Source organism: Fundulus heteroclitus, chromosome 15 (assembly GCF_011125445.2).
Source record: "Fundulus heteroclitus isolate FHET01 chromosome 15, MU-UCD_Fhet_4.1, whole genome shotgun sequence".
Taxonomy (NCBI): domain Eukaryota; kingdom Metazoa; phylum Chordata; class Actinopteri; order Cyprinodontiformes; family Fundulidae; genus Fundulus; species Fundulus heteroclitus.
In genome coordinates, this window is record NC_046375.1 from 6123225 (window position 1) to 6135623 (window position 12399).

At 36.2% G+C, this 12399-nt stretch overlaps 1 protein-coding gene across 3 annotated transcripts; it reads left to right on the forward strand.

Moving 5' to 3' along the window:
- Positions 1-5297: 5297 nt before the first annotated feature.
- Positions 5298-8928, forward strand: LOC105938786 (protein yippee-like 5). Of its 3 annotated transcripts, none has more exons than XM_036147280.1 (3): positions 5298-5453; positions 6199-6377; positions 8292-8928. In XM_036147280.1, the coding sequence occupies exons 2-3, from the start codon at positions 6237-6239 to the stop codon at positions 8511-8513; spliced, it is 363 nt and encodes a 120-aa protein (XP_036003173.1). In that variant the 5' UTR covers positions 5298-5453; positions 6199-6236; the 3' UTR covers positions 8514-8928. The 3 variants fall into 3 exon arrangements, with proteins under 3 accessions (XP_036003173.1, XP_012736128.1, XP_012736131.1); XM_012880674.3 differs by having other exon boundaries at positions 6211-6377; XM_012880677.3 differs by having other exon boundaries at positions 6229-6377.
- The last annotated feature ends 3471 nt before the right edge of the window (positions 8929-12399 follow it).

Consider the following 12399-nt stretch of genomic DNA (forward strand, 5'->3'; position numbering starts at 1 on the left):
TATCTCAGCTAATCTCAACATTAGTGTAGTAAACCCAGTACAAAGTGGTGCAATAAAAGCTCAGAGCAGTTTGTTCATGTCTAATGTACCAAACAGAACAGGAACATGGTGGAATTACACTTCATCTCCCATTAAAGATGGAAAAAACAAGAATAGGGGCATATGCTAGGTAATAATGAAAACAAGAGAAATAAAAGTAGGGACATACCTGTCAGTTTTGATAAGACTGTGGATAGCTCAGTGCTGCGGAGGAGGACCTCAGAATGAATTGCAGATCTTTACATAGAGACTTTACTGTATTTGAAATCATGATCTGTCCTTACCTTGGTTCAGGAAGTCCAATATAAGAAAGCACTGCCACATCGGATGGCCTGACTCTGTCAGCTTAAGAAGACAATAACGAGATATATGAACTTTCTTTTATTACTTAAGTCAGGAAAAAGTGCAGTGGAGTTGCGTATAAAATGCTTCAAAAGATTGACAAAATTCCCCAAGATAAAGCCTTAAACACTTTGGAATATATTATACCTTTATGACTTCCCTATATATCTTTATTTAAGTAACTATAATTAATTTAGTGTAAATCTGGTCTCTGACTCACCTGTTAATGGAGGCTGCTGGGAAGGAAATGATAGAGTGCAAGGCAGTCCAGCTGATGAGGAGATAAGACATTTTAGTTTTACATAGAAAGTGTAATTTCCAGAGCTTTTTTCCTCCTTATGCAGCCAGTAAATTGTTGCAGTGAAATACAGAAAAACATAAAGACAAAAATGTGTTCTAAATAAATTAATCAAAGGACTTTTCTTCTGCAGGAAATCGCTGGTAAATGTAGAAGGAACCATCAGATTCGGCTCTGTGCAAGCATATGTTATAGTTTACATCATCCTGACACAGTTTAATTAATCAGTAAAATTCAATCAGAAGTTATTATGACATCTTTTAGCTTGAAACACTAAACCGAACTTGATTCCGAAGTAGCATAATCAATAGAGACCTGTTGCCCGTGTAAAGCCCAGCAGGGACATCAGAACCAGCTGCTGAAACATCTTAATTTTTTGCTGCAGTTTTTTCTCTCCTTCTTCTCTGCATTCGCCGCACTCTGCTCTTCATTGTCTTTCGCTGTCACTATCACTTATAGCTGGAGACGGCAAACATCATAACCCCCCATAAAGGGGAGGGGACTATTTATTTGTTCAAGCGACGCAGTTGTGAAGTTTTTCGTTGAAATGATGGAGCAGATATAACATCGGAATGAAACTTTCCCTGAACAAGTCATCAAGTTTTGCAGCACCAGGACTCTGTTTTTAGGTTGTTGTTATTGCTTTACGTTATTGTCATTTGTGTTATTACAGTAGAGATTAGAGCAATAGCAACTTACATGGATATACCCGCTGCAGTTACAGTACGTTATGTAATACTAAACTTTTGTTCTGGCCCTGTTGTCAATTTTTTCATTGTAGCACTTTGAGATTAAAATTCACAAACATTAGCAATTTTAACCGTTAAGAAATTTGAATGATGTTCATGAATTTTCCTGCTGTACAATAAAAAATGCAAATCAAAATAAAGACAGAATGAAAGAAAATTGTGGGTGTGGATTCTAGGAATCTAGAAGGAAAAATTACAAATGATTTGTTTATTAATTCTATACAACTCAGCACAAATTTAAAGTTTGAAGAAATAGCTGCACTAACACAGGAACCTGGGTTTAAGAATTTATATTTCTGCTAATATCTTCTCTGTGCTTATCAGAAACCAAAAGGATGCTGGGAGATGAATTTCCATGCCAAAGCTTTATTCATAAATTATTTCTATAGATTGTATTGATACGGAGACTCAAATAGTTTACCATTGTTTTTTCTCCCTGAGTTTTAGATAGTGCGCCTCTTTAAAATTTAGCTTTGTGAGTTTATTCTAGTTCATCAAACAAAACGTGAAACATCAGACATCCAAATAGTACAGAAACCTTTCCCTTCATGGGTAAAAAAACCCATTCACATATAGGCCTATTACTGATTTTAAATCTAAACCTTTTTTACAAAACTTTTTATAGAAAAAGAGAGTGCATTTTTCCCTGTGTGCTTGAAAAACAGGGGAAGCAGGAGGCTTGCGTCGTCTTATAGTTTATTCCCTACTTTCTACCAAGTTTCCTGCTTATAGCTGGCGCTACATTTTATTTAATTTCCCATATTTCCCATATTCAAGTAACAAAAAAAGATAGAAAGTGTGACCTTACTAGTACATACATAGATATGTAGGTTCATAAAATCTTTTCAGGTGAAGCTTCCATTATTCATGCTTTTAATTTGTTTTATAAAACATAATGAAAGTTTAGATGGCCACTCTTGTCCTGAAAGGGAAATAATTAAATCAGCCTTTTGATGTTTTTGATATACATTCAAACATACCGTGATGAATGACGTAATGGAACACAACCTAGAATTGCTAACGTGAAAAGATCAAAATTACTTTATGGGATATGAGACATTAGTATAGTTCCTGTTTTTAATATCATCTACCGAACAACAATTTAATTGCCCAATTATGTAACGGTGATTATTTGATATTGTAAAACTAGCAGCTCTCCTATCTGTATTTTGGTTGGAAAGTTGAAGGACAACATGATGTAAGAGCAAATTATTTTTTGTCAGTTTGGTTAGTTAGAACCACAATGTTATTTCCCCCCCCCCCCAGCCTACATGTGTAGGTTATAAATACAGACATTATTAATGCTGTATACGAAACTATGAACACCGACTCTAGTTATATATAGCGTGATCCTGGAATTAGTCTGTACCGCCTTTATGGTCCCTTATCTTATGTCAAGGACATAAGCTCAGCCTGAACCCCTGATGAAGCATAGTTCTTTTTATCTGATTATTTCTAATCTAAGCACTGATAAGATGAGTTGGTTGAAAGTATTTTATGCAACTGATGGAACAAATCAGGCATTGAAGCACCACACTCTCTCCACTCCACTTTCTCTCAGGATATTTTACTTAAACCTCTGAACACAATTAATAGCTATATGGCATTTGTGCTTCTGATGTAGAAATGCTAAACAGAGAAAAAGCAACCAGATTTGTTACGGAAAAGGAAAGGATGCAGATGGAAAAATGTAAATTGCATTTATAACTGATATAAATGTTAGGTAAAATACATGTTTTTGTATGTTTTTGAATGTTCGGACATTCTTTTCTTTCCATTATATTGTTTCTTCTTGCATTCATCTATCCATGTGATGCCTTGGATATTATTCCATTGCTGCAAAATATCATCATGGCAAAAATTGAATGATATCTGGCAAAAATAAAGATTTGCTAAGACGCCAAACACATAATTTTACTAAATATGGTTGCATGGTCATGTGGCACCAGAGTTAAGGTCAGAGGACTGAACACACATCCCTGAGGTGACCCTATGCTTATTTTGATGCCGCATGAAGGTAAGGTGGTATGATATGTTATCTCTCTGGCTGAGTCCATAACCAACTTTTAATAAAACGTTTTCAGTCCATTAACAGCTTCATATTGTGAAGGATTGTGTTAAAGAATGATGCAAAGTCACTTAACAAAATCTTCTCATAACTTTCGTTTTTTCTTAATGGGTATGTGATTGTATGCTTGGTCTGAATAATGGCATAATCTGTGGACATGTTGCAGATATATGAAATCTTTAGAGGGTAAAAAATGTAATGCTTCGATTTTGATGCTTCACTGGCCATATGTTTATTGTTTTACTAAGAGGGCTCTTAGTTTTATCTGGCAATAAGAAGAAATCTGAAATAAGTATACATTTATCTTTGCAAACAACTCAGTTAAGAGAGCATGAGTTATCAGTTTATACACTGCAAAAGCAGAAGTTAATATGCGCTTTGTACCAATGAGGTACCTCAGGTTGCTGTTTAGGGAAAACATAGGAGGGACCACGAGAGATAAAAAGATAAAAGTGATCGTAGGCATCGCTGACAAAACAGATAATGTCAGACCAACAGTTTACCGGATGGATAGTTCTGATTGCTGTTTTGTTTTTGTTTTTTGGTTGTTGTTTTTTTTTTAATCTGTTAAAGGTACAGGAAATGTAAGCAACTGCAAAGTTCACGAATTTGAAAATCTAATTGAAAGCATGAACACTGCAACCACCATCTCACTATTTGGTGAATACGCCTATCTTGATTTTGTTAATCTCTGAAGATAATCTATTGCTTGGGAGCAAGGTTTATCGTATGACATCATGACGATAGGTATGACTTGGAATTACAGCTGGGTAGAACGTGTGACTTGATTTTATTGATGCCAAAGTGATTTAGCATTTTCACTAACTGGCATGCCAAGTGCAGCTCTATAGCTCTTAAATATTTGTCTTATTTAAGAAAGTTAATAAATAAATACACACAATAAAAGACTGGGCCCAAGTACAAAAAGAAAAAAGAGCTAGCCATATTTTTTAATAGGAACGTTTCAAATGTGAAATAAAGCTGAAGATCCCTGTATTCATAATAATAATAATAATAATAATAATAATAATAATAATAATAATAAACAACGTAAAACCAACAACAGAATGTCATGCCAAAGTGAATTAAAACAAACGTTTTACATAAGTTTAACTGCCTCTATTGTGGTTTAAATGGTGTGAAAAGCGTAGACTATAACACTGTATAACATCTTAAACTGTGAAAATAATTTTGGTGTACTTCCTCCATATGACAGGCTGGTTGCCGCTGCTTCACATTTAGCTGTATTCCTCTGGAAACGTGTTTGTTTTAGTTTTGTTTTTTCTTGCCTGAATGTTACACGGCTTACAAATGTTAAGTTGATGTTTCCAATCTTCATCACAAATTTTTAAACCATGACAGTTTTTTTTTTTTTTTTTTTTTTTTTATTGCTTACTGCAGGCCACTAACCCAGCAAAATAAATACATAAATAAATAATCCACCTTGCTCTGAAGGGTTTTAACTCCAAACAAAAGAAAAAGGGGGAAAAAAGTGATGTCAGCAAAAATTGCAACATGTGGCAACTTTCTGTGACCAATGAAAACCGAGGTGCTTTTACGTTACGCTCGTGCACATAGTAAAGTTAATCAATCAAGAGGTGGTTTGGTTTCAAAATAAAATAACTGGTTTTACAATGCTCATTTAAAAAAAAGAAAACGCATGTAATTCAGGAAGTTATATTTTGGGACACACTATAAAGCGTTATTATCACTATATTATCTAAAGTTCATTGTTGATTACTACAAAGTGGCGATGTTACACTTTTATTTTGAAAGTCTTAACCGGAAACTACAACTATTATCTTTGCTAACTTGACTTCCGTCGCTTAGGACGCTGTTATCACGAAAACAAAGGAGACGAGACGAAGAATTATAGTTTTCTTGAGGATAAAGACGACGAGTGGCTTGGTTTTTGACTTGAAAATACTTTTAAATCGTCTTCATCGTAAGTTAAGAGGTGAGTTATTTTTAAGGTCACCGAGTGGCTGTTTGGCCTTTTGATGTAAACATTAGCTGCTAAATATAAGGGTGAACTGTGCATTATCGCTGTTTTTCGCTATTTTCCCATAAATGATGAAGCATAACCAAGTGTTACTTTTTTTTATCTTTAAGTATTTCACTTCTCGGAATAACTACAGCTCCCGCAAACGTCGAGAGAAAAGTGAATTACAGTAATGTAGCTGGTTATCAGTAAACCCAGGCCTAGGGTTGCCTTCAGGTGTCAATGTAAATTCAGGAGAAAAGAGTGTCAAAGGTTAAGTTGGGTAGAGAGAAGTTTACTTGAAAATATTGTTACTTCTTTTTAATTTATTCTCCAAGTTGTGGTTATTTCTGTTTGTAATCAATCTGAAATTGTGATAAAATGTTCTTAGATGTGTTTGTATTTAACTGTCCTAAGTCAAACAAAGCAACCAAAACATGGGCTATCGTCCCCTATATCAGACAAAAAAAAGCAATATGTTTAAATTTATTTTGTGAAATAATATTATAATGTAGATAAGGTATTAGAAAATCACCCCCTTAACATAAAAAGTGATCCGATTGCAATGTTATTGGCAGTTTGGGAAAAAGGCACTGTTTCTAAATCATAGTCAGATGTTTCCACTAACATGTAAAGTACAAGCATTAGACAAGCACCTCTGCTGTTAATCAGATGTTTTCCTTTGCTGAGTTCTGCTTCATCTAAACGTGTGTTTTGGCAGCTCTTCTACAAGTGGCTGTCGCTCCACCAGCTGAGAAAATGGGCCGCATCTTCCTGGATCACATCGGTGGGAGTCGCCTCTTCTCTTGTGCCAACTGTGACACTATTCTGACCAACCGCGCTGAACTCATCTCCACACGCTTCACAGGAGCAACTGGCAGAGCTTTCCTCTTTAATAAGGTGTCTATAAACACATCACCCTCCTTACATGATGGACTGCAGAACTGTTGTACTGCTAAAATGGACCATAACCAGTAGATTTGTAAGTTTGATTTGCACGTAGAGTTCACATTAAAGAACATGCGAAAGTTATTTTAATGATTAGTTACTACTTTAATCAGATGTCTGGGGTAGTGTGGAGTTCCAAGCTTTATATTATTACCCAAACAAAGGCCCAAACCACTTCAAACTTTGGAAAAAACTCCAGTTGTTTTGTTTTTTAACTTTGTTTGGAACGATCATGACCTTGATGACTGAGAATCTTCACCAGCACTTTGCAGTAATCCTTCATACCGAGTAAGCATATTGTGACAGTTTAAGATCATTTCACCCAGGTTATTTCCTAAGCAGCTATTTAAGTTCAATTTGAGGCAAAGGTCAAGACATGCAGCTCCGGAGTCTAATCCAAGTCAGCCACTTTAAATTGTGAGTCTTAAAGTAATTTGATCAAATGTGTAATTTTGTCAGAGTGATAATGTTTTTTCTAGAATTTATAAATAAGTATTTAAAGGGTGCTTTTGTTCACCAATCGGACGGAGGAGCTGAACTGCATAAACGTAAGAAAAATCATTGCTGATAAGGCCTTTTGACATAAAAAAATGACAAGATTCTATTAGCAAAATAACAAACGACATGAAAACAAACTATAACAAATAAGCATATTTATCATATATAATCAGGTAGAAATATACTATTTGGCCTAAATGCCAGTCCAAAAAAATAAGTCTTCAGCTACTATTTTAAGTCCAGATAGTTAACAGAATGCAGAGCAAAGGGAGAGGAGTTGCAGAACATAGAGCTTGCAATTGTCAGGGTTAGTATAATAAGAAGCCCTGATCTTGATGTCTGCAAACAGCCAAAGAAAATCAGAAATGAATAAAGTTGCATAACCATTCAGAGCCGTAAAGAAGCTATAAGTAATACTTACACTTTGTGGCCCAAATCGGTACCACAGCTTGCCAATTACAACAATCTAATATTCCGTTTTTAAACGGCGTGTTGTTGCATTGAATTTTTACTTCCACAGAATAGGTCTATGACGTTTTAATCTGTTCTATTTCTGGTCCACTTCTCTTCCTGGCTTACTTCTCTTACCTGGGAACTCTCATAAGATTGGTGCAGGAACCAGAAAGTAAACACGGGCTACACTCTGAACCAAAGTAGTTCCGGACTGGACCTCTAGGTTTAAAAGGAGAAAAACTTGGCTAAGACATTGTTGATGGAGAGGATTGATCGTTTATAGGGAATGTTACCTCCATCCCGGGTGACAAATGAGAATGATTTAGGTTGATTTTACAGTAAATATCTTACTTATAGCTCCTTTAAATGTATTGATCAGGGAGCAACACAGAGACCAGCGAAGGTCTGATATTGCAGTGCTTGGAGGATTTACTCAAAAGCTGAACATCTGCATTTTTGGACAAGCTGAAACATGAAATAAATAGAATTGCAGTCATTTATGCAAAAGGAGGGGGCCATAAATCTCAATCTGCAATCTTTGCATTCGATATTACTGTTTCCAGTTCACTAATACTCTTTATCAGATTAAAAACAAGAATGAACAACTCCTTTCACAGACGATTTAAACATTAAATTGCCGTTAAAGGTTGAAACCAGCCGTCCAAGAATCTGGGGGACAAATTAAATGTTCCGTTTTGTTCTCCTTTAACTGGACAAAAGTATCCTACATGTGTATCAAACACTTGTGTAGCACTGTTACTTTAGAGACTCCCTTGGGGTTAAAAAAAATACTTTAAAGTTGTATGTGCACAGCAAGAATTAAAGGATAATGAGAGGGAAACGCACTTAAAAGTTAAAATCTGGAGCTGTGCCACACTCAGTCCAATGACGACGAGCGCAACTGTCGCCCTGCAGGTTGTGAATCTGCAGCACAGCGAGGTGCAGGACCGAGTCATGCTGACGGGAAGGCACATGGTGCGAGACGTCAGCTGCAAGAACTGCAACAGCAAGCTGGGCTGGATGTACGAGTTCGCCACCGAGGAGAGTCAGCGCTACAAGGAGGGCCGAATAATCCTGGAGCGGGCGTTGGTGAGGGAGAGCGAAGGCTTTGAGCACGTTCCGTCGGACACTTCTTGAGTTCACCATCCCTGTCCGTGTGCTTAAAGTCATGCAGCTTTTCCCTCCAGCCGCTGTACACCTCTCCTCCTCCCCTTGCATGGACAGTGATCATTTTGTGAGCAGAGCTGTACCAGAATAAAATCCTAAAACGGCTGTTTGTGGGAAACTCAGAGTGTAGGGTGAACCTTGTTGCTTTTAGGCCCCATTCAAGTTCCCTGCAGTTTGTTTGAATGCCCAGTGGGCTGCTGCGTTCGGGCGTGATGGGAGATTAGCTGTTGCTCTCAGACGAGGAGGGTTTTCTCTTAAATTACCGTATGGCGCTCAGACCGAGGCCGAGCATTAAGTTTGACGACCGATGCAGTTAAGATTATTAATGCTCTTTGCTGTAGTTACACTTGTTTAAAGGGTGAGTGACAATTTCTTTTGAAACACATCTGTTCTATTTTTTTTTTTTTTTTTTTTTGTGTGTGTGATGCTTCACTTATTTGTTTATTTATGCTGGTCAGAGAAACAGTTGTTGGTTGGAGCCTCTAAAGTATTATTATTTTAATCTGTTGCATTAAAATGCATTTCAGTAAAACTAACTTAACTTGCTTTGCATCTGTGAGTTTTTCGCAACCAAATGTAACTTAAATGAAATGCATTTCAGTGCACATCTACTACAAAGATCCTGTTCTAGATGTTACGTTTGGTGATTCTTTGCCCACCTTATTTTTTTTATTGCTTTATTTAATTTGTTTTTGATAATAAGGTAATTTAATCCCAGTTATGCAAGGGATATCTGATGTCATGCAACTTTTTTTTTTGTAAAAATAAAGAAATTGAAATAATCATTTAACCTTGACTTGAATCAGTGTCTCGTGTTTGCATATGGCGACTTAAATATTTAATTGTTCAAAACATTTGCAACATAGTTGATTTTGTCACTATAAGATATTGCTCTGACTCATTCAAGACATTTTAACAGCCAATGATATTCATGAGGCTGAAAAAACAGTTTTGTTCTCATGTCAAATCCTTGTTGAGGCTAATTGTAAAAGCGTATTTGTTGCTGTTATAGAACCAAACGGTTTAATTGCTTCTGTGTTGCAACTCTTAAAATTTACAATGAACTGAGGTCTATAGTATAGCAAATTTTAAGTACATTTATTTTTGCTACAACTGATGTTTTATATCTTATATCTTATTGTCTGAATGGCAGCGGTGGGACCAAATCATCGTTTTTCACAATAAGTTTAAAATCAAAGCAGTTTGTTTGCATAGCGCCAATTTACAACAGACGTCATCTCGAGGCACTTTACAGAGTAAATTCGATCAAATCATACAGATTGGTCAAAAGTTTCTTATCTAGGAAACCCAGCCGATTGCATCGAGTCACTGATCTGCAGAATTCACTCCTGAAAGAGCGCCTAGCCTCAATTGAAATTTGTCTGCATTGTGTTGTAGGCTTTGCAGTAATCCTTCATACCGAGGAAGCATGTTGTGACAGTTTAAGCACTTTTTACCCAAGTTATTTCCTAAGCAGCTCTTTAAGTTCAATTTGAGGTAAAGGTCAAGAAACGCAGGTCCGGAGTCTAATCCAAGTCAGCAACTTTAAATTGTGAGTCTTAAAGTATTTTGACCAAATGTGTCATTTTGTCAGAGTGATAATGTTTTTTTTCTAGAATTTATAAATAACCATTTAAAAGGTGCTTAACAAGCCAGGAAACAGACTGTATTGAGCCACCAGATGCCAGATTCTGCTCATCTTAACTAACTACAACTGCACAAATATGCTCTTACAATTTTTACATGAGAATCATAAATGTAAATCGTACTATATTTACTGTACTTTCTGAGTGAGATACTTTTAGAAGATGTGGATGGAATTCTAAACAATAATAACTGAATTACCAGAGTTGCTGAATAAGGAGACGGCGGTGATGAAGTTCCAGCCCTTTTATTGAGAAACAGAGCAGAGATCGCATAGATGGAAAGTAATCGCACCCCACGGTCCCGCTGCAGTCTGCGTCTGCCTTGTCTCGCTTTCGGCTCCCCCTACAACTGCACAGTGGCCTTGGCATGAGACAAAACAAATCCTATCCTAGGCCTTGCAATCAGCAAACGGTGGATCTCATACACAGCAATCATGTCTCCAAGCCTCCTATGTCCGAGTGGCGTGAGGCCATAGTGACTTCAGAATGATATTTTTATAACAGAAGACAATGATCATGGTTCAAGCTTTGATACGGACAATAAACATGTACACATAGGACGAGGAAATCCAGCATTCATGATTTCATTAGCAAGCAAAAAATATATTTAGCTGTTGATCTAGCAATAACTACACATCCATGCATTTATCACTGTACTAGTTGTGACTCATCATCTTTGTTTACATTCAAATGTCAAAAAGAAATCATTTAATTAGCCTGATAGCTGATACAATCCTCATGCCTGATTATTTTCCGTAGATCGTAATTTTACTTTAATTTGAACCCGTGACAAAAGTCAGAGCTTAAACTGTTTGGATGTATGGGAATATATTAGCAAAAGGAGTGTTGTTAGCTCTTTAGGACTTGGACCTTACTGAGATCTCAGAAATATTCTAAGACAAATCATTATTTAAGATACCTGTTGTTATGAGTTATTTTTTCACACTTTTTTTAAGTACAATTTAAAACAATGTCTGTAGTTCTAAGGAAGACTGCTTGAAATAAACTCTCAACCCCTTATTTAAAACCCTTTCTCTACTAAGTTTTTAAGTTTATTCACTGTGGCACTGTGTACTATCATGCTTCAATATTTAAAAAAAAAAAGGCGGTGTCTAATATGTCTCATTGGATTTTATTGCAGGGTTTCTGAAGGGGGCTAAATATAAATGTGCTGCACCCTTTTATATTTTACATTGGGGAAAAAAAACATTTTTAAAACCACTCATTTTTCTTCCACTTCTTAACTATGTATGGTTTGTTTTGTCTTTTACGTAAAACCCCAATAAAATGTAGAATTATTTGACATGTTTTGTTTTGGTGGCAAATAAAATGACTTGATACACAAAATGTGGCTCTCAACCAAGTTTTTAGATTCATGAACTGAGCTAATGTGTATTTTTATGCTTGAATAATTCTTTAAGTGCATCAGCGTGTGATACATTGGATTTTATTTGGGTGTCTTAGTTTAGAGGGATGCAGCATCAAACTTTTTAGATTTGAATTTGTAAAAAGAAAAAAAATCCTTGAAAACCATGTAAAATTGTCCTTCCTAATTTGCATTTATGCAATACTTTTTGTTGGGCCATCACATAAAATCCAATTGGAATATAATGTGCTTTAAAGTAAAAAATAAATAAAAGGAAGTGTGAACGATTTTGCCAGCCATAGTTGGCCTTATCACAGGTGAGGACAACTGAGTTCAGACTGTGGAAACAGGACTTTGTGGACTGGTGGCTTCAGAATCATCTTCTGACCAATACGAGGAAAACCAAGGAGCTGGTGTTGGATTTTGGCAGGCAAAGACCTTTTTGCACTGTGGTGGCATCAACCATCTTTTGTGATGCAGTTTGTTGCAGCAGCATCTTATCTACAGAGGAGAGGAAACAGTTTGATAGGTTCTACATAAAGGATGCCTCCTCGACCCATTGCATGTAGATATTGCAGAGCTGGGGAGTTCCTGCAGTGACAGACTGTTGCACCCTATGCACAAAGGAGTGTTATCGCAGATCTTTTCAGCAGCTGTTTGACTTTATAACCATCACTGTTCCCAACAAACTCAATTAACTGTTTTTTCTTTTCATTCTTACAGTCTTGAATAAATATATATATACACGTTTTGCACATTCACTGGACTCAATTTCACACTTGACTTAATTTTTTTTCTTCTCATGTAGTATATTTTCTCTTTGCAGCTGGTACACCTGAATGTT